Below are 23,206 nucleotides of genomic sequence, written 5' to 3'. Positions count from 1 at the left end.
CTCAGTTTATCTTCACAAAATAATCATCCTATGCTTACTAGATCAAAGACCAAGCCAGTCTCCACTTGTTTCTTAGCATCCATTGATTTTGAACCATCTTCTTACACAGAAGCAGCTCCTTCTCCACAATGGCAAGCTGCCATGCTGGATGAGTTTCAAGCCTTACAAAGATAGGCTACTTGGTCTCTTGTGCCATTACCACCTGGTAAATCTATTATTGGTTCCAAATGGGTGGACAGAATCAAGAAGAATTCAGATGGCACTATTGCTAGATGTAAGGCTTGTTTGGTTGCTAAGGGTTTTCTTTAAACTGAGGGCATTGATTTTCATGAGACATTTAGTCCTGTGGCCAAACAGCCAACTGTTAGAGTTATTTTAACCTTAGCTTTTAATTTCCAATGGCCCATTAAGCAACTTGATATCTTAAATGCTGTTCTCCATGGTGTTCTTGAGGAGGAAGTCTATATGTACTAGCCTCAAGGCTTCATTGATGCCTCTTCTCCTCATCTTGTTTGTAAGCTTCACAAATCTCTTTATGGCCTGAAACAAGCCCCAAGGGCTTGGTATTCAACCTTTTCCACATTTCTTTAGTCTCAAGGCTTTTTGTCCAGTCGATTTGAGCCACGTCTTCTCCCACAAGTCTCTTGTGCCTAGACGGTCGTGTGTGCCAAGTTTCGTGCCAATCCGACCCCGTTTGGTGATTTTGGGGCGTCAACACCTCGAATTCAAGTTTTTTAAGGAATTAGTTTGCCTAAAGTGAAATCCAACTCTAACTCCCAATCCGGGAACCCGATTTGAGTCCTGTCTTCTCCCACAAGTCTCTTAGCTTAAAATGCAAAGAATGCAAAGATACATTTTAGCTTAGAATGTAAAGATACATTTTATACCTGATCTTCTGGTGGTGGTGTGTTTGTTTGGTATTAATTCAAACAAAAAAATGTTTGAATTAATACCCTTTCTTGCTAATGCCAACAGAAAAACAAATGCCAAAATTTTTTTAAATCGCAAAGATAAAACATTATCTTTTTAAATCGCAAAGATAAACATGGTTTTTTATAAATAAATAAAAAATAATAAATCACGTGCTCACTACAACTGCTTAAGTTATGTTATTCATTGCATAGACTACTCCATGTTTCAAACTACTATATCTACAAACCATATATAGCCTTTATCATCATGAAATATAATCAACAAAAATGTAAATTGGTTTAACCATGACGTCATATTACCACCGTGTCCTACTGCAGGTCAAATAATTGGGATTAAAGTTTCGTAAGTTGAGTTGAGTTATCTTGCCAATGCATATCAAGTTCATTACTGTCAAATGACAGCAATTATTTGTTAAAAACCATTTCTACTTTCAATAATGTCAAATGACAACAACTATTTGTTATATTTCAAAATCTTATTTCCAATATGTTTTGTTAGATAGCCCATATTTATTGATTTTTTATTACTTCACCCTAGTACCACCTTTCAAATAAGCACCAGTACAACTATTTGGCCGGGTCCCATATTCCCATGTGTACCAAAAGTTGATGGTCAGACAATCCAATCACCAACACAAACACTCCCATGTGTACCAAAAGTTTGGTTAACATAGTAAATTCATATTCACAGGAAAAATACTAACTTCAAGGTGTGAAAAATCCCAGCTTGCCTCTTACCATCTCATCCAAAGTTATAGATGCATTATATGTACGGAAAACCTTTTCTGTGAGACCAGGCATGAGTTCCTTCAGATGAGCATTCAGTTTATTGGTATCCAGCTTGTCAAAAAGATCATCGCCGCCACTTTTTCCTGTAGAAAAATAAGGTCATGTGAGCATGTCTTTATCATGAAATGCAGAAAGAGATATTTTGATACAAAAGGCCACGCATCCACTAACCAGTTTAGAACTGCTGAATTGCCTTTAACACAGGAAGTTCAACTTCAACCTCATTTTGGTATCTAATTGAATCTTTACCAAGGAAGTCAAACTAAAAAACCAGAAAAGATATTGATTTGTTATTAATTGCAGTCGACGAAAAACCTTTGTATTGTTACATATTTCTAATAGGTTCAAAATATTCCAGAAACTGATTCCAGTTTCATATCATGCAGTCCCCTTTTTAGTCATTTAAACTTCAAAATCTCAATATAATAACCCACCAAACTCACAAATATTATTATAACCAAATCCAATTGTAAGTTAAGGTTTAAAACCTTGTTATCTGAGACATAAACGCCATTATACCTTCAGAATATTTGGAGGCATTGGTTCTACATTTTCTACTTTCAATGTGCAGCAACAAACGGTATCAGCTTCATCATCATCCTGCAAGATCGAAACAATTATATGAATAAAGGCTCCAAAACTTGTTTCATTTTTTTTGTTATGTTTCTATTTACTTTCTGAGCAAGATCGCAGTGGACTCATCATATATACATAATACATGTGTTTATACATTAAAGCATGAATCTATATAAAGTAAATAAAACACTATTAGCATCTGTAAGATGATCCGCATCACTATGTTTCCTCCACAGAGAAGGTTGTCCACCCCATCCAACAGAGTCTTAACCAATTACCTGTTGTCAGATTCTCAACTATGCTTCTACATTGGGAGGAAAAAGAAAGAGGATGTTCCACGAACAAGAGAGTAAAAGATAAACATAAACATGATGAAAACAGTTATATATACCATACCTTCTCATTGCCTGCCCAGAGAGCTAGTTTATCAATAAGATAGGTGGCAACTGCTATTTGCCGCCTTGTGATATCCTTACTGGAAAAATCTTTAGTATAAGCTGCTCTGATGCCTTGTATGTAGTCCTACAATCAAACAACGAATTATAGTTTTAGCTAAGGGACGGGAAGTTACTACTACATTGTCTAACACAAATAGAAATGGCATTCATCAGATGTGTAGGTAAAATTTTATGTAAAGTACCTTCAACATCCATGATTTCTCATATAAACTATGTGAAATTGGATGCCTCTATTTGTCCCAACAATCCATAGCTGAAAACACAAAGCAGAATTTGCTAATTGTCTAACAGAAAAACACAAAGGTAGACACTGTGGTGTTGGAGCCTGAAACATTGTTTGAAATACACATCTTGAGCTAAGATGGTTACTTTGTAATGCCCACTGATTCTTCACGTGAGTTAATTTTCCAAATAGTCAAGTAATCACGTAATTAAGTCTACCAGAGTTTGGACAGATAAAAAAAAGTGGGTTAAGGTTTAGAAGGAACCATTTTTACCTGAGGCTCACCTGGACATTCCAATGTAAGTATATCAAGGAAAAGGAATCTTTTGTTATCTCTTTGTACAACTAAGTTGCAACCGTGTCACATCAATAACTTCAGATATTAGAATCACAGAAATATATTTCCATATATTAACTGAAATGTATCATTCATTTCACAAACTGACTATGAAAATTTGAAGACCACAACATTAATCAAAGATGAGGCGACTGTAGGACATCAATGTATATTAATTGCAGTGGAGGACACTCAAGGTTATCAAAATAATCCACAGCATATTTCCAACATTTATTGTTTTTGAGATCCTAATTGAAACATTTATTATTTAATAGGAATGCTGGCAATTTTTTCTTGGTGTCACACACTCAAGCGCACACAACTTAATGCATTATAATTGAACAACTTTGATATAAAATGAAAATAAGTTTCATATCAACTGAAGCTACATATACACCAGAAGCTTGAATCAACTAGTTAGCTACACTAGAGATTAGCAATTACCAAAGTGGAAAGATCAGTACCAAACTGAAAAATGCTAAAAAGATTAAATATCTACATATTGCCAAGTTTTTAGGTTTCACTCTGATAGTGCTAGTCGAAGTGTAGATGAACCATTTTACCATATAGCAGATGGAGAGCAGCATTAGCCTATTCAACTATACGATTATAAGAATCCCACAAGATATGCCAATACGATTAAAAGCCCAAGTCAGCTTAATCCTGGATGTAACAGTTTGAAACAAGTGCAGGGGCAGAGTTATCCATATAAACTATAAACACATACACAAATATTTGCAATCAGTGAAGCATCTGCCCATAAGTTGCCTTTATTGCAAAACATATAACTGAGTGCCTAATGGAATTTCGACATCACTAATCTCACAGAATTAAGATCATTGATCATTTTGCTTGCATACATATGATCCATTGACCACCAAAGTATCATTAAAATAACAAAATATATTATCTAAAATCAATTGTCCACTCCATTTTTCTAATGGCATATCTCTTACTTTCCAGTCTCTAAATCCAACAGTTCACCAACATCAGTGTGAGATAATCATACAAATCCTAACCCAAATATTCCCTAGCTCATCCTTGCCTCCAAATGTCTCCAGATGAGGCATTATTGAAAAAAAAAAAAATTCCCAACCACCAACTTCAACATCATCGACTCCAATAAGAACCCCACACGGCTAAACATAGTGACCAAAAAAAGAGTAGACATCAAAATCAGATATTACTTATATAGAACAAAAAATGGAGTAATCAGATATTACAGTTTTGAATCATAGCAATGAGAGAAACGCACTTGATCTCTATACAAGATGAGTGACCAAAATAAATTACTGTGGGCTTCCGAAAGAGAGAGAGAGAGCATACGTACTGATTGAGCTCAGAGAGAGAGAGATCGTAATACACCGTCGCCGCACCACCGCTAACCGTCGTCGCTCATCGAGAGAGATATCGTTGGTGAACACTCGCCGTCGTCGCTGTGATCGTCGGTGAACTCGAACACCGCTAGCCGTCACCGTCATTGCTCGTCGAGAGACGAAGAGAGATCTTCATCGAACTCATCTCTGGGGATTTAGGGATTTTGGGGATTTAGGGATTTGGGGGGTTTTGAGGGAGAATGGTGTTAGGGATTTTGGGGATTTTAGGGAATTTGATCGAGCGCCATTTCGGCTGAAGGAGGGAGATGAAATTTTAGACTATTTGCGACGGCGTGGCAAAACCGTCACAAATGATCAAATCCATTTATAAAACGACGTCGTTTTATTAAGGGCTTTTTTTTTGCGACAGAGCATTTCCGTCAGAAATGTCCACTATTTGCGACGGTAAATTTCACCCGTCTCAAAAAAAATATTTTTTGCGACGGTACACAGTGCTGTCGCTAATACTTCATAGCCCTACTAAATTATTTTTAATCGCCAAAAAGCCTTACTTTTGGTTACCAAAATTTTTTCAGTCGGTAAAAGCCTCACTTTTGGTGACCAAACATCTTTTTAGTTGCCCAATGCCTCATTTTTGGCTACTAAATTTTTTTTAGTAGCCAAAAAGCCTTACTTTTGGCTACTAAATTTTTTTTGGTCGGTAAAAGCCTTATATCGGCCACTAAACAGATTTTGTCGCCAAAACCTATACTTTTGGCTACTAAATTTTTTTAGTCGCCAAAAATCTTTACTTTTGGCTACTAATACTTTTTTAGTCGCCAAAACCTATACTTTCAGCAACCAAAGGTGCTTTTTTAATCGCTACAAAGGCTTTTTCTTGTAGTGACTATCAATGAAAAAACAGAAATCAAACTCAACAAATTAAGCCAATTTTAATTACCATTTATTGTCTTGTTGATCTTTTCCATGGTTACTTGATTATTGTTCCTTAAACGTAAAAAGTTTCAAAAAAATTGCTTGTCTTTTTGTCCCAAAATAGCTACAACCTTTAAATAATGTAGGAATCTCAATATATGAAAATCTTCAAACATAATTGAAGAGTTTTCAGTGTTCAAAGACAAGAAAATACAAAGATTTGAAAATCAAAGGATTTGAGAACAGAAGATCTCGGGTGTGTTTGGTTTGATTTTAAGAGATAAATTTTCAAAAAAAAAAAAAAAAAAAATTGGGAAAGAGTTTAGAAATTTTTTTGATTTGTTTGGTTGTATATTTTGGAAATAGTTTTGGAGTATAGGAGTTTGGAATGATTTGATATTTTGTTGTAGTTGAATAGATGTATGCGAGAGAGAAAAAATGATTGAAAAGGCGAGAACAGAGAGAAAAAAGTGATTGATTGATGTGTAGGAGATAGAAAATGATTTTGGAAAAACAATTTCCAAAATCACTAAACCAAATAAAATTTTCAAAAAAAAATTCAAAATTTATTTCTCAAAAACAAACCAAACTAGGCACTCATATCTGTGACATGAATTTATCATCTCTATTATACATCTCACGGGTCATTCCTCTCTATATATACAAGGGATATCACAACACAAAGTTGCAGTAAGAGCCTTGAGGGAGAGAGAGAGAGAGAGAGAGATCATGGAAGCAAAACAAAGCACCATCTCAATTTTTATGTTCCTATGGCTAGCACATGGCCACATCTCACCCTACTTAGAGCTGGCCAAAAAGCTCTCAACAAGAAACTTCAAGATCTACCTATGTTCCACCCCAGTCAACCTCACTTCCATCAAAAGAAAACTCTCTGAAAAGTACTCAAACTCAATCCAACTAATTGAACTCCATGTACCACCATTGCCTGACCTCCCTCCGCCGTACCACACCACCAAAGACCTTCCTCCCCACCTCATGCCCACCCTCAAAAAGGCCTTCGACTTCGTCGACCCCAACTTCTCTCTCCTCCTCAAAACTCACAAACCATACCTCCTCATCTATGATTTTCTTTAGCCTTGGGCTCCGGTGGTTGCCGCCAATAGCCTTGGAATACCAGAAAGCTGAAAGCTCCAACCCATAATATATTCATGTTGATAATGCATGTTGGAGCCCGGTGGTCACCACCGATAGCCTTGGAATACCAGAAAGCTGAAAGCTCCAACCCATAAGCTATATCAACATGGCTTAAAGGTTGTAGCTCCAACCCATAAGCTCCACCTGAGATCTTCTGTTCTCAAATCCTTTGATTTTCAAATCTTTGTATTTCTTGTCTTTGAACACTGAAAACTCTTCAATTATGTTTGAAGATTTTCATATATTGAGATTCCTACATTATTTAAAGGTTGTAGCTATTTTGGGACAAAAAGACATAGCAATTTTTTTGAAACTTTCTACGTTTAAGGAACAATAATCAAGTAACCATGGAAAAGATCAACAAGACAATAAATGGTAATTAAAATTGGCTTAATTTGTTAAGTTTGATTTCCGTTTTTTCATTGATAGTCACTACAAGAAAAAGCCTCTGTAGCGATTAAAAAAGCACCTTTGGTCGCTGAAAGTATAGGTTTTGGCGACAAAAAAAGTATTAGTAGTCAAAAGTAAAGTTTTTGGCGACTAAAAAATTTAGTAGCCAAAAGTATAGGTTTTGGCGACTAAAAATCTGTTTGGTCGCCGATATATGGCTTTTACAGACTAAAAAAATTTTAGTAGCCAAAAGTAAGGCTTTTTGGCTACTAAAACAAATTTAGTAGCCAAAAGTGAGGCATTGAGCGACTAAAAAGATGTTTGGTAGCCAAAAGTGAGGCTTTTACCGACTAAAAAAATTTTGGTAGCCAAAAGTAAGGCTTTTTGGCGATTAAAAATAATTTAGTAGCCAAAAGTGAAGCTTTTTGATGACTAAAAAGAAGTTTAGTCGCCAAAAGTGGTAATTTTAGCGTGGGATTTAAATTTTTTAACGACTAAAAAATAATTAGTAGCCAAAAGTATAGAATTGGTGACTAAAATTATATTTAGTCGCCAAAAGTGGTCTCTCTTTTTTTTCTAGTAAATAATTTATTTTTACATAAATTATGTTCAATAAAAAATAATTATCTTTATATATATATATTTATATTAATACGGGTCTATGTACTATATAAATAATATTCGTTCCATATATAATCATATGGTGTTATAGAGGCGTAGTGGAAAGAGTGTGTTGCATAAGATTTATGGTGTGAGAGATTGATGGTTTGAATCTCTACAAGAGCAGATGAGAAGCTAGTGAGTGTAATTTTTTTTTTTTCACGAATGAGCTTTTGGCGACTAAAAGTTTTTTAGTCACCAATACTTTTCCCGACCGTCTTCCGGCGACCAAACCGGCAACTAAAAAATTTAGTCGGGAAAACTTAAAAACCGACTTTTGGCGACTAAAAATTTAGTCGCCAAATGTGTTTTTTCTTGTAGTGAGTCCCCCTACAAGCAAGGAGAAAATCAACTCATGGATTTTATTGGGTTAAAAAGAAAAATGGAATGTTAGTATGTATATTTAACCTTTCTTTATCAATACACCATGCTTCTTATTTTTCCTTCCAAATGGAATTTTAAGCTCCAAAAATTCTCATAGGAATAATCGGGTCTCTATATTCTTTAATATTATTTTTGGAATGATTGTACAAACCCTAAACCCTAAAATAAAAGAAAAAACAGATTTTTCATATGATTTTTTCTATTAGACACAAATGTTTAGTGGAACCCATATTTTTGTGTATTAAATAAAAAATTCATTTATATATATCTGTAAGGGAGAAAATTAAAAGAGCATGCACAAAATCATTAAGTTAAAAAAAAATCATGGCGGCAATTATGAATTTTTTATGTTTGATGTGAACTTAACTTAATTTCCCCCCCTAAAGTTATGAAAAAAATAAAGGAACATGAATAAAAACAAGCACAAAATTCCCAAAAATGAATGAAATCATTTCTACCATTGTGAATCTTTAACAGAATTCGAAGCTTAAAAATTTCCCACGGTAATAATCGGATCTTTAATGCTTAATATTGGAGTGGGATCATGTCACACGATATGTCAGAAGTAACTAATTTTTAATGAAGAATTGGCACAACTAATTAATTTTTAATCGTGAATTGGAGTGTGTTTGAAAATGGAGACAAAAGATCTGTGTCTATTTTTGGTAAGATTTGTCACGGTTGCCTTTCAAATTCCATATTTTTTCCGTAAATAACAGTTCACATTCCCATCTTCTGATGTAATTATTAACACTTAAAAAAAAGAGTAATTTTCCTAGGAATTTCTACTATGCCTTTTTAATAAGATACCAATTATGGCTTGAAAATCTATAGGTTTTGTTTGGAGCCACTTTTCAAAATCCTTCCCAAGTATAAAAATTCTTTTGAAAACTTTTTTATTTTTTATTTTTATGTTTGATAAAATTATCGAAAGTCATTCCTTCAATAGTCACGAGCTGTGGAAATATGTTTCAAAGGTGCTACGCTGAGTGGATTTTGAAATTTTATTCAAATCCACTTCCTACAAATTGAGCTAGGAGAAACTTCAAAACCACTTTTTATTTTTAACTAGCTAAAATATTTTTAAAAAAAAGAAAAGAAAAAAAGTACACTTTGTTTATCTAGTCATTTTTTTTTTATTTCATATATTTTTACATTACTCTCTATTTTACCAATTCATCCGAACAAACTATTTAAAGAGTCTATCTTATTATTAAAATAATTATTGTATTAACTAATCTGTTATAACAAATTAAATAAAATGAGAATAGTTATAATAATCAACTGCCTTCTTTTAAAAAAATTGTTAAAGGCTTTTAATAGATTCCAATAAGTTTCCATGGTATCCTCATTTGTTGCAACAAGGAAGGGTGGAATGTGCAGTGGGAATGTATTTGCTCCAAAAATGGAATGGGTTTTGGAGTTTAAAACTTTAATGTTGTGTTTGGTTAGAAAATTTGAGGAGAGATTTGAAAAGGGAAAGGAAAAAATTAAGTGAAATGTAAATAAAATATACCTAATTTTACACATATTTTTTCTTTTCCTTTTCAAATCCCTCCCTAAATCTCTTAACCAAACGTAGCATTAAAGAGTGAACTGGAACAAAGCAACTATGCTCGGACACCTTTGGCCAAGAAGTAAAAAAAAAGGTTGATTCTTGGACTATGTCAAGAAGATTTCTAAGCTATAAGAGACTTGGGTCTGCCTTTGATTAGGCATAAGATTGGTTGGATAATTGGCATCCTTTATACAAAAAATAAGACTCAACAAATTTTTTGTTAAATTATAATTAAAATTTTTTCTTATATTTTTTATATAGCTATCTCTTTAAATACACCATCCATTAGACTTCTATTACAAACTTCTATTATGACTATTTTATTAAAAAAAATCTTTTACTATCTATTCTTTCAATGAATAGTACCCCAAAAAAAAAGTCAAAAAGTGGAGCTAAATTTATCAAAAAAAAAAAAAAATGTTAAATTATTAAATAGCCAATGAACTACGTCAACAAATTTGTTAAGGTATCTGGAGCTACAGGACAGTAAAAATCATAAGGTTGGGGTGACTGGAATAGGCCCGAAGTTTAGGCCCAAGATCAAAAACCCAATCCCCTATCTCCTCCTTTAGGCCTAAAAGGGGGAAAATTGCCCATAAAAAGTATGTCAGAAGGGAATGACCATGGGGTGTTTGGCAAGTTAGTTTTTTTTTTTTTTTTTTTTTTTTTTTTTTTTTTTTTTGGGCTAGAACTTAGAAAAAGATAAAATAGCTTAAAATAGTTAATAAGGTAAAATGTCACATCAAATCCATAATCATTTTATTTTTTCTCTCACAAATATCACATCTAACCATAAAAAAATTCAATGATCTTCCCAAATACAAAATTTAGCCTACCAAAATAACCAAAAACTAAAATAACCTACTAAAATAACAATTTTCCAAACACCCACCATATTGATTGACCAACTACACTGATGCATATCATTTATTAATCTATTTAAAAAATAATAAGATTCACGTTTATCACATAAGTAAATCTAGCATAGATGTTTTACGGGTTTTTAATGTTACTCTATAATCCTCAATTGTTAAGAGAGTGAGATTCTTATTGTTGGAAACAAAATTAAAAATTCAATATATATATATTTTTTGGTTACTGCATTGAAGAAAAGAATCTTGGAACAATGCACTAAGAAAATACGTGTTTTAATTGAGAAAAATGATATACAAATAAAATTTAAGACCAGAATAATGTGATAATAGTATTCTTATAATTACGAATCATGATAGACATTTAAACTTATAAATGAGTATAAATATAAATGTGATATATCATACTAAATGAAATTTTTATATACAAATTCTGTTTATATAACATTATTTTTGTAAGAACAAATATTATAATGATTATTGACATTAATGGAATGGGCCAAAGAATGTTTGAGGAAGAAACCATGTCTGAGATCTCTCTATTAATAGTGTGTTGAAATTGGACCATTAGTGGAGTAGGTATTGGTATTACACTATTTGATCTCTTCTTCCTGCATTCATGCCAAGATAAATTTTGCCCTACTAGGAAGGAAAAAAAATTTAGAAAGTGTAATGGTTGATTATAACTTTTGAAGTAGTAATTAACTCCAAAAAAAAAAAAATAATCATTTAGAATTTGAAATGTGTGGATCAAAAATAATGTTATGACGATAGTATTTATGTATCAAATTATATTTACTATTACATTGGTTTAACGAGACATGCCACTGTCTTTCACCCACACAGTACAAACATATCATATGATAATGCATAAATGTGGTTATTATAATATTATTAGTGGATCAAATTCATTGTAGTGCACCCTACCAAGTTTAAATTTATAAGATAGGTTCAAATTTCAAACATTTTTTAAAAAAACCTGAAGATTTACGTACCCAAAAGCAAGATTAGGGCAAAAGATGATGGTATAATCGGAAGCCTTGCAAGTGAAAGTGCTGGTACCATCATCAAATGCATAGTTATAAGCTCTCGAACAAGCAGTCTTGAACATGGTGGAATAAGAAGAGGGTCTGCAAGTAGTTGGGTTAGCAAACTCCCCACTGCAACAATATTGGTCTAGCCCAAATGCCTCACATGCACTCCTGCATCCAACCATTCCTACTCCACTATTGTCCCCATCGACCACCTGAAGCTCTTTTGGGCAACCTGCAAAGTTTTTATTTACAACAGTACTACTTGAGCATCATCAACAAGACAACCATGAATCATAGTGACTGCAAATGTAACCCTATATTGCATTGTAGTATGTGTGTGATTTACAATTTATATTTTTTATTCTTCTCTATTTTTGTGTCCCACCGATCCTAATTAAGTGTTTCACAATTTGTGACACATTTGAGGATGGTGGTCAGGTGGTTTGGAGGAAAGGAGGTCGAAAGTCTATACATAGTTGTTTGAAGCATAAGATTCATGCCCATTAAGCCTGAGGCGTTGCTCCATGCCACTATAATTGTGGTAGCAGAAATTATTCAATCTTCTCATAACACTACATAGTTGTGCCTAAACAATGTTTTGTGATTTGCCGCCCCCCCCCCCCCCCCATTTTTATTTTTTTATTTTTTTATTTTTTGTGTGTGGTCAAGCAAAGTTATACCCTTACTATTGGACAAGCACACCGTCAACATAGTGTGCCAAGGAGATTGAATAATTAATCTAACCATGGGATTGGGATTAGACTTTGACTTAGCCTCTATATAGGGAGCACTTGCATATATCCCCAACAATCCTACGTTTTCAGGTTCATCTAGGCCAATCTAACCATGGGATTGGGATCAGACTTTGACTTGGCCTCTATTTAGGGAGCACTTGCATATATCCCCAGCAAATCCTATGTTTTCAGGCCCATCTAGGCCACTTTTGTCCGACTTCCAGTATATAAGAGCTCCTATTGTCATGCCCAGGAAGAGTTTTCACGCTCTAATCACCAGATCCTACTTTTTTACGAAAAAATAAAAAATAAAAAATCTTTAATTACCTGTGTTGAGGTCTGAAACACATCCGGTGGGGCAACAATGAGGAAGATTATAACCATCCACAATGCTGACATCATAGAAGTCTTTCTCATTGGCAACGTTGCCCATCGTGATCTCAAAGAGAGACGCAGGTGGTGCGGCTCCAACGCCATCACACTCCAGCCTCCCACCCCAATCCACTGTTTGGCACATACCCATCCCTGACTCATCAAATTTGCACCCTGTCCTTGCCCATATCCAACCTGACCACCCTGGAAATGCTGAAATTTTGACACTTTGGCCAGAGTCCAATTTGAACCCTGTTGTCGAAAGTTGCAGTGTCCCTAAACCGACAAGTGCTCCAGGCCAGATTGTTTGTGGGCAATTGTTAGTGACAGTAAATGTGGAGGCAAATGAGTTATTTGGGAATGATTTGACAAGAAAGAACATCAAGAGCATCCATTGTGATGTTATATAAACATTTTGGGGTAGAGAAAAGTGGGTTATGGTTCCAAATTCCAATGCCCTGTTCTTTTTCAGGAATGGGTTAGTAGTAGGGTTCTAAATAAATCGAAATTTTGAAATTGCAATGTCAATATTTTGACCAATACTATTTGATATGAACTGATCGAATACTATTATTTAAAACCAAGGTTGATAATCAGTTACAGGAAAGAGACACTGCTATATATTGTATTTACAAGTAAGAATCTGCAAGGGAAACAAAAAGGGTTAGAGTTGCTTTGTGACAACTTTTTACCTACAATCAATAAATGAATTTCAATAGTAGTAACCACATCTTCCACCATTATACAGATAGATGACTACTTTTAACTACCATTTTACGTTAGAATCACTCCTTTTAAATGGTTGGCACATACTATAAAAACATAAAGAATAAGCTTTAAGCCCAAAACAAATATAGATGTCCTTCATCATGTAATACAAAAAAAAAAAAAAAAAAAAAAAAAAAAAAAAAAAAAAAAAAAAAAAAAAAATTGCAATGCAATAATCCCAATGATTAATATCCAAATATTAAGGAGCCAAATACTGATGATGTTATGACAATCAAGGATACGATAATTGTTAATTATTTTTTAGGTTGATTTTTTTTGGATGAATATTTTTTAGGTAGATTAATGCCCATATCTTATGAAATATTGCAATAATGTGATTAAACAAATTTGGCAGTGCACTTCAGTATCTATTATTTGCAAGAAAATTCATATATTAGATACCAGACCATTACAATTTCTATTATTCTTCTTTATAAAAAGATCTATTTTTATTTTTTATTTTTTTGGTATTCTCATGTATTCTTTTTGAAAATCAAAACATTTTCCCTAGCATCAATCATTGAATATGAATAGTAATAACCAACCACATCTTCCACCAATATGCAAATAGATGATTACAATCATTTTTATTTCCACTATTTTACATAAAACTTTTGAAGAATAAGCTATAAGCCAAAAACATCCTAAACAATAGGGTGGAAAGAAAAGGTTCAAATAAGCTTACCTAGACTGCACATCCTCCTTCTCTCTTATTATTTTCATGACACGTGATATACTGGCATTGACACCTGTCATGACAGCAAAATTGCGTGCTTGTACAAAAGGACCCCTGCTAGGGCCTATAAACAAAATAAACTATTTGTTAATTACACAACAAGTAAGTTTTTACATTAAACAGTAGTTGCATCATCAAAAAACTGAGTTTGGGTTGCCCGAAACAAGATGTTAGAATAAGAACCAGAGGCCCTAATTCCACTTCCAAAGGTTTGCACTACATGTCAACTTATTCAGGGTATGTATGCTTAGATTAGAATACCTAAAAGTTCTCAATTCGACTAATAGAAGCATCCATTCCACATTCAAAATGAGATACAATTCCAAATAAAACCAAACAAAGCCCTAAATGATTCTTCAACAAATGAACAGATAAATAGAAATATCCTTATCATGACCCATAAAACAAGCAACCAAAAACCAAGTTTGCTCTATTTTAACAGATACAAGCACAGGACCCCAAATTATATAATCAGCAAATCAATCTAGCACTTAGCATCTCCAATCCCTGACTTAAACCTATATCAAATTTAAATTTGGGTAAAAATCACTCACAACACCCTCCACCCATTGTCCCAAACTTATACCAAATTGAGTTTTACTCAAAATTTTACCCAAATCAAATGTTTAATCAAAATTTTCAAGGCTATTTAGTAGCTCTCAAATTTACCACTCTCCAATTACTGAATCTTTTACATGGGGCGGGAAGTCAAACTTGGGAACTTGCTGTCCTTGGCTTGTTAATCCTCCTAGTGAGGATGGGTATCAGCTTTGATTATCTTGTTACTTTTTTTTCTCTGTTATTATCTATTAATTTTTTTTTTCTTTTACTGAATCTGTTACTTAAATCTGAATATGTCCACTGGGTGGTTTACACCAAATAAAGCTTTTACTCAAATTTTTATTCAAATGAGTAAAATTTTGAGTAAGCTTTTACTCAAGTTTTCAAGCATTGTAGGGTGTGTTTGATTCAAGGGATTAGGGGGGGTTATTTATTATTCGGATTGCTTATTCAATGGAGGGAGATGCCTATCGTTTGGTACAATTTTAGTCCGCTAGATTCCATATCCCTCATATGAGGGACTAAACAATCCTAGGGCGGGGGTGTGATTATTTCCATAGAATTAGTATCATATGGGACTAATGTGTGAAATGTCTATTTTATCGTCATGTTATTACTTAGTAAACAATTAAAAAAGAATAAAATAATCTTTTGAACATTTATAAATTATTTTTTTAGTGTTGTTAATTAATAATTATATATTAAATAAAAAATATAAATTATAAATTATAAATTTAATTAAATTAAAAATTATGACCTTATAAATTAAATTTTTAAAAAAATTAAAATTATATATTAAATAAAATTATTTTTTTAGTGTTGTTCATTTAAAATTATATATTAAATAAAAAATATAAATTATAAATTATAAATTTAATTTAATTAAGAATAATAAATAATAAATTATGGCCTTATAAATTAAAAGTTTTTAGCCTTGTTAACTTATAAATTTTAAATTATAAGGGTAAAACAGGTTTTTAAATATTTATTATTATCTAGTTCGTCCAACAAAATATTAAATTCCAAAAAAAGTCAGACACCTAATCCCATAAGAAAACAACAAACACGGATGCACATCCAATTCAACCAAATAATCTGAGATTAACAGTGAACCAACCCCCCTCCCAAAAAAAAAAAAAAAAAAACCGTAATTTGGCACAAAACCTAATTTGTGAAGCCAGCAATAGAAAAACACATATATAGGTATGCATGAAAAATAAGTAATATATGAGTAATTAGGAGGGTAAGGGTGAGGATGGAAAAAAAACCTGGGCTTGCTGGAGAGAGGCCATGGCTTGGGGATTCATAGAGGTAGCATTAGGAGGAGGAGTGGGGAAAGAAGAAGAGACGTCGTTGGTGAGGTTGCCCATGAAAGCACCTATGGCGGCGCCATAGGCGGCGCTTGTGGCGATGACGACGCCGGCCTCTATTGGCAACGACTGCATGGCCAACCATGCTTTGAACCCTGCCTCCAATTCCTTGAACTTGGCTTGTAATTAAGCTACTGGGTTCTGTGTCTGAGTCGCCACTAGTCCTTTTGACATCTCCCCCACCATCACTCTTTGCTCTCTGTATGTTTTTTTGTTCTCGACTTATCGATGCTGTCCTCTCTCTCTCTCTCTCTCTCACACACACACTTCTCACAATTGGAATCCGGAAGCTCTAACAAAGGAGCTATTTTGGGGAGTATGGATAACACAATACGGTAAATTACACTTTATACCCTTACATTTCCTATCTAATTTTATTTTAGTCATTTTGTTAATTAGTTAGTAGAAATTGTCATATGACCCTAATATAAGGTATTTTTAGGTAAAAAATACAATTTCCTTTTTATTTCTTATTTTGTTATATCTATGAACTTTAACTTTTTTCTTATATTGTAACTACATCACTTTTTATTCAATCTGTTTCGTCATTTCTCCACCACCTATGGATGGCATTAGTTAATAGTAAAGAGTAAAATTGTTGGGCAAAAGAAATGTAGTGATAAATAATACAAGGCAGGTGGTGAAGGGATGTGGGTGGCGATAATAATGAAGGGCAGTAGCCGTAAGTAATGTAGAAAAAAATGATTATGAAAAAATGATGGAGTTATAATTGAGAAATAGAAAAGAAAAATAAATAAATTATGTTTTTATTATGAAAAAGATATCATATGAGAGTTATATGACAATTTTTATTAAATAATTTAATATTAAATTAATAAAAGGGTTATATTGTGAACGGACAAAAGTATAAGAGATTGACGATTAAAATTAAAAAAAGTAAAGACCAAAATAAATTTTAATATAGTCTTTGAGGTTTGAAAAATAATACAATTACCCTTATATGTTTTATATAAGGAAAAAGCCTCTGACCCCCAGTGGAGGTACTGGGGGTCGCGTGTGATTGGTGCAAAAAAAAAAATTATTATTTTTTTTTTCAGCCAATGGGGAGGCGACACCTCACTGGGGGTTGTCAGTGGGGGTCGCCCCACTGGGGGTCGGTAACACGGCTCTTTATATAATTATATTGACATTTTTTAATGATATTAAAGTGACTGAAACTAAAACATGATAAATACATTAAAATAAATAAAGATAAATATAAATTTTAATTGAAAATATACCAATATTTTATTTTTTATTCATGCGACTAACAAATTATTGATAAAAAATAACCTAATTATTATTAAAACCATAAAAAAACCAATATAATTATATTAAAATTATAAAATTACCTATATTTTTTTAAAAATTAAAAAAAACAACTGTAGTTTAGCCTAAAATATTAAAGTAGAAAGTGTAATTTATTTTTATCTTTTTAATAATCATTTTTCCCCGTATCGTCGTCGTCTATTATTAAGGCTACAACAAAAGACAAAGTAGCAAACTCGTTGAGCATCTTTCTATTAATTTTGTGTTAAAAATTAAATAATTAGAAAATTTATGAAAATAAAGTACAAAAGGTCATAACGTTACATTTCCCGACTCGACCATGTTGGGTTTTCTTACCCCATTTATATTTATTAAATATATTTATATAATATATATCATTTAGTTTTTTTTAAATGATAAAATTAAAACACAAAATATTATACTTATTATTCGTTTTCATTAATTTCTTTTTCATCTTACATCTTTTGATTTTCATTAATTATAAATCACTATTTGATAATAAATTATATTATTTGTCCTCTACCTGGGAAGATGCAAGGTAAATACGGAAAATGACAAACTTGTCCCTTAGCCATCTCTAGCGTCCATTCAAATCAATTATCCATTTATACTCTATATTTGACTAAGGGGTGTATTTGAAAAAAAAAAAAAAACAATTTTAGTTAAAAAATTAAAAAATCAAAAAAATTAAAATAAAGATTTAATTAGGACATATGATAAGTTGTGCATTATAAAATTTTCCTAGAATTTAACAAGTTGTTATAGAATAAGCTGATGGAATTACAAGAGAGGGTGAAAATAAAATAATTGTGTTGTTGGAAATTAATTTGTACATGATATATTGATTTACTTTATCTACCAAATTTCACATACATGTGTACATATAATTCACAACCCTTATGGCAGAAGTGGCTGTTTACCAAACCAATAAACAAAAATAAAATGAAATAAAGTCAAAATCAATAACAAAAGATCAAATTTTTATTAAATATTTGGGCATGCAAGATAAATAAGATTGACAATTCTTGACACCTTTTTCTTTGTTAAAGCCTAATCACATATGGGATGGGAAAAAAAATTAATAGCACTAACTTATATCGCATATGACGTGCCCTTTATGCGACCTCTTGACCTAAAAACTAAATACTAACCATGAAAACTAATATAACTTACTGAAAACTAAAAAAACATCTAAACTTGAATTCTAACAGTACCAACAGATTACTCTTTACTCTTTTTCTGGTTATAAAGCCTCACCAACTCCTCCACCACCCCATCTATATCCTCATCCCCTTTGATACTTAGGGTTTCACTCAACTCCATTGCTTTGCTCCTCACCGCCTCCCCACCATCTTCAACCACCACTTTTTGAATCACCTTAGCCACATTTTTTCGATCAAGCATCCCATTCTTGTCCCTCACAGCCTCCATGCCAACCCCTATCTCCTCCACCAACCTAGCATTTACAGGCTGATCAAGATGCATTGGTATGGCTATGATTGGACTTCCAAACTTCATTCCCTCCATCACTGAGCTCCATCCACAGTGACTCACAAAACCACCAATGCTTGGGTGCAGCAAAATCTTCACTTGAGGAGCCCAGCCTTCCACCACCATGCCTCTCTCTCCTACGCTCTCAACGAACCCTCTAGGCATTGCCTTCTCAACACTTGTATTTGCTCCCATTGAAAACCTCACAACCCATACAAAATTAACACCAGAAAGCTCCAACCCATAAGCTATCTCTTCAATCTCATCCTCCGATAGAAAATACTCGGTGCCAAAACAAACAAACACTGTGGACTGCCGCTCCTTCTTGTTCAGCCACCCAATAATCCCGCTCTCATCGTTGTCGTCGACACAGTCTTGGACAAGAGGGACAGGCACAATCTTCTTCCCAACCAAACCAGAGAGATAATCAATGTACTTTCCTTCAACTTCTTTAAAAGTTTTGATCAGAACAATCTCCGATGATCGATCAAGGCACTCGAAACAGCGAGTCTTGTCCTTGTCGAGGTTTTTCGAAGGGTTGAGCAAATGGGATACTTCTACTTTGTCATAATCACGAAGATAAATCAAGGGAAAAGGAAAAGTGATAAGTGGGTCTTTATAGAGGTGGTGCATGAAGGCGGTCATGGTGGCGCTGCTAGTGATGAAGTCCACCGCCGGAATACCATACTCGGCGGCGACCACCGGAGCCCAAGGTTGAAGAAAATCATAGATGAGGAGGTCTGGTTTGTGGGTTTTGAGGAGGAGAGAGAAGATGGGTTCGGCGGAGTCGAAGGCCTTTTTGAGGGTGGGCATGAGGTGGGGAGGGAGGTCTTTGGTAGTGTGGTACGGCGGAGGGAGGTCAGGCAATGGTGGTACATGGAGTTCAATTAGTTGGATTGAGTTCGAGTACTTTTCAGAGAGTTTTCTTTTGATGGAAGTGAGGTTGACTGGGGTGGAACATAGGTAGATCTTGAAGTTTCTTGTTGAGAGCTTTTTGGCTAGCTCTAAGTAGGGTGAGATGTGACCATGTGCTAGCCATGGGAACATAAAAATTGAGATGGTGCTTTGTTTTGCTTCCATGATCTCTCTCTCTCTCTCTCTCTCAGGCTCTCACTGCAACTTCGTGCTGTGATATCCCTTGTATATATAGAGAGGAATGACCCATGAGATGCATAATAGAGATGATAAATTCATGTCACTAAGAGAAAATTCAAAACTACTTTTCATTTAAAAAAGAAAAAAGAAAAAAGTACACTCTTTGTTTAGCTAGCCTTTTTTTTTTTCATATATTTTAATGTTGCTTTTTATTTTATCAATTCATTTAAACAAACTATTTAAAGAGTCTCTCTTAATATTAAAATAAATATTGTGTTAACTAATCTGTTATAACAAATTAAATAAAATGAGACTAGTTATAACAATGAACTGCCGTCTTTTAAAAACTTTGTTAAGGATGCTTTTAATAGATTTCAATCAATTTCAAAGGCTTTTAAAGATGCTTTTAAAGATGCTTTTAACAAGGGTGGAATGTGCAGTGGGGATGTATAATTGTGATAGAAACCCCACACAAAAAAGATTCCCACAACCCCCATTTTCTCATTCCAACCACTCATAATGTGAGACTAATACATTTATAAGTGGACCTCCACACATCAAAGGCCAAGATCAAATTGGAGATTATAAAACCCCCCAAAAAAGGGGTCCCGAACATTTCTCTTGCTTCTTAAATTGAATGGGTTTTGGGGTTTAAAACTCTTGAAGAGTGGATTGGAACATGGCAACCTTCGGCCAATAAGTAAAAAAAACAGCAATGCTAGGTATCATGAAAAGTCTTTCATGAAAATGGTCATGAAAGATTTATGACCTTTGGATTACACTTACAATAAAGTACCACACACTAATCAATGTAATCTAAGGGTCACAATTTTTTCATGATTCTTTTCATGACAAAATTTTCATGATCTCTAACATTTCTAAAAAAAAAAAAGGTTGATTCTTGGACTATGTCAAGAAGATTGTAAGCTATATAAGGGACTTGGGTCTGCCTTTGATTAGGCATAAAATTGGTTGGATAATCGGCATTTTTATTAAAAAAAATAAGACTCAACAATTTTTTTGTTAAATTATAATTTAAAATTTATTTTTTATTTTATATAGCTATCTCTTTAAATACACTATCCATTAGACTTCTATTACAAACTTCTATTCTAACTCTATTTTATTTCAAAAAATCTTTTATTTTCTATTCTTTCAATGAATAGTATCTAAAAAGTGGTCTTTTGCGAATGAACCACCTCACAAATTTGTTACGGTATTGCAACTATAAGCACTACAAGAAAAGTGGGCAAATAACACGGAACTTTTTGCAACGGCGTGTATGCCGTCGCAAAAAGTGGTCTTTTGCGACGGCATATGAAGCTGTCTCAAATACTGTTTTATGCAACGACAGTTTCCCCATCGCTAATAAGCACAGAACAAAAAGTCACTTAGATACAGAAGTATTAGCGACGACACGCCGTCGCAAAAAATATATTTTTTGACATGGGTGAAATTTACCGTCGCAAATAGTGGACATTTGTGACGGGAATGCTCTGTAGCAAAAAAAAAACCCTTAATAAAACGACGTCGTTTTATAAATGGATTTGATCATTTGTGACAGTTTTGCCATGCCGTCGCAAATAGTCTGAAATTTCATCTCCCTTCTTCAGCTGAAATGACACTCGATCAAATTCCCTAAAATCCCTAACATCATTCTCCCTCAAAACCCCCAAAATCCTTAACACCATTCTCCCTCAAAAGCCCCCAAATCCCTAAATCCCTAAATCCCCAAGATCTCTAAATCCCCAGAGATGAGTTTGACGACGATCTCTCTTCGTCTCTCGACGAGCGATGACGGTGACGGCTAGCGATGTTTGAGTTCATCGACGATCACAGCGATGACAGCGAGTGTTCACCAACGATATCTCTCTCAATGAGCGACTACGGCTAGCGGTGGTGCGGCGACGACGTGTTACGATCTCTCTCTCTGAGCTCAATCAGTACGTATGCTCTCTCTCTCTCAGAAGCCCACAGTGATTTATTTTGGTCACTCATCTTGTATAGAGATCAGGGGCGTTTCTCTTATTGCTATGATTCAAAACTGTAATATCTGATTATGAAACGCCCTAAAAAATAAACCCGTAAACAGATATTTATGATACAAAAGAAGATGTCACATTTCATAAATCAGAGTATTCTTACAGACTGTATTACATGTTGACAACAAAAGTAAATGCCCTACGGGCTTACAACTTTCCAAGCCAACACTTGGTTACAAAAAGAAGAGTACTAGCTCTACACAAATAAGCCCTTGGCTTGATATACATGTAATACAAAGAAAACAACAAAAGTCCAACAGCCTCAAGCCTCCCAAGCTACGTCCTTGGAGGTGACATGCTACCTGCACCTGAAAATGATGTTCCATATAGGGTGAGCCGATGCCCAGTAGAGATATGTTAAACATAATATGAATAATAACTAAAACATGGGCATTAGATAAATGTTTAATTCGCATAACTCAATTCATAACCCATTTCAATTACATGACCAATGTATCCACGTTTCGTTCCATTTTTACATTTCTTATTCCATTCTCAATTCATAACTATGGCTCAGAACCTGGCCAAACGATTTAAATGAGACTACGTCTCATATCAACGATACTTCTATTTCAATTGAGATAATAAATCAAATTAAACACTTCCATAATTCACAAATGATACACATATTAGCGCTGTATCAATATCAAATTCAAACACTTCTATACTTCACAAATGATACACATTTTAGTGTTGTATCAATATCAAATTCAAACACTTCCATACTTCACAAGTGATACACATTTTAGTGTTGTATCAATGGAATCCATCCCTTATCTCCTCCCAAACAATATCCGGTTTAGGAGTCCATCCCCTATCTTCCCCTAAACCGTGGAGTACATCCCCTATCTCCTCATACACAATGCAATGTATATAAACACATATCATATACACGATCAATCAATACATAAATCTAATGTATTATTCCCGCAACCATATTCGATGGTATAACCAATAGATTAGTTTTAGTTTTTCCTAATCATCATGCATTGTCTACAACAATCAAGACTATCCTCCACCGATAGCTCAAAGTAGTTATTTCTAAACAGATAATAAATGCATCAACAGATAATCTGATTAACAATTATCAAAAGTGAGTGATTAATCGATTCAGTTCCACCATTCTA

General features: G+C 33.7%; 1 protein-coding gene and 1 pseudogene across 8 annotated transcripts; both read right to left on the bottom strand.

Annotated features, from left to right (window-relative positions):
- Positions 1-1,060: 1,060 nt before the first annotated feature.
- Positions 1,061-16,476, bottom strand: LOC114301714 (DNA topoisomerase 1-like). Of its 8 annotated transcripts, none has more exons than XM_082901461.1 (7): positions 16,060-16,476; positions 14,180-14,294; positions 12,682-13,369; positions 11,582-11,852; positions 2,241-2,321; positions 1,893-1,983; positions 1,757-1,804 (listed from the first exon to the last, which is right to left on the bottom strand). In XM_082901461.1, exons 3-5 carry the CDS (start codon positions 13,115-13,117, stop codon positions 2,282-2,284), a joined length of 747 nt encoding a protein of 248 aa, XP_082757587.1. In that variant the 5' UTR covers positions 13,118-13,369; positions 14,180-14,294; positions 16,060-16,476; the 3' UTR covers positions 1,757-1,804; positions 1,893-1,983; positions 2,241-2,281. The 8 variants fall into 8 exon arrangements, with proteins under 8 accessions (XP_082757592.1, XP_082757587.1, XP_082757589.1 ...); XM_082901463.1 differs by having other exon boundaries at positions 12,682-13,002; XM_082901464.1 differs by having other exon boundaries at positions 12,682-13,002; positions 14,180-14,243; positions 16,060-16,471.
- Positions 16,477-18,582: 2,106 nt separating this feature from the next.
- On the bottom strand, positions 18,583-20,022 carry LOC114258920 (UDP-glucosyltransferase 29 pseudogene; annotated as a pseudogene).
- Positions 20,023-23,206: the final 3,184 nt, after the last annotated feature.

This window comes from Camellia sinensis, chromosome 13 (assembly GCF_055761805.1).
Source record: "Camellia sinensis isolate YWXY chromosome 13, ASM5576180v1, whole genome shotgun sequence".
Taxonomy (NCBI): domain Eukaryota; kingdom Viridiplantae; phylum Streptophyta; class Magnoliopsida; order Ericales; family Theaceae; genus Camellia; species Camellia sinensis.
This window is presented reverse-complemented; position numbering and strand designations above follow the sequence as displayed.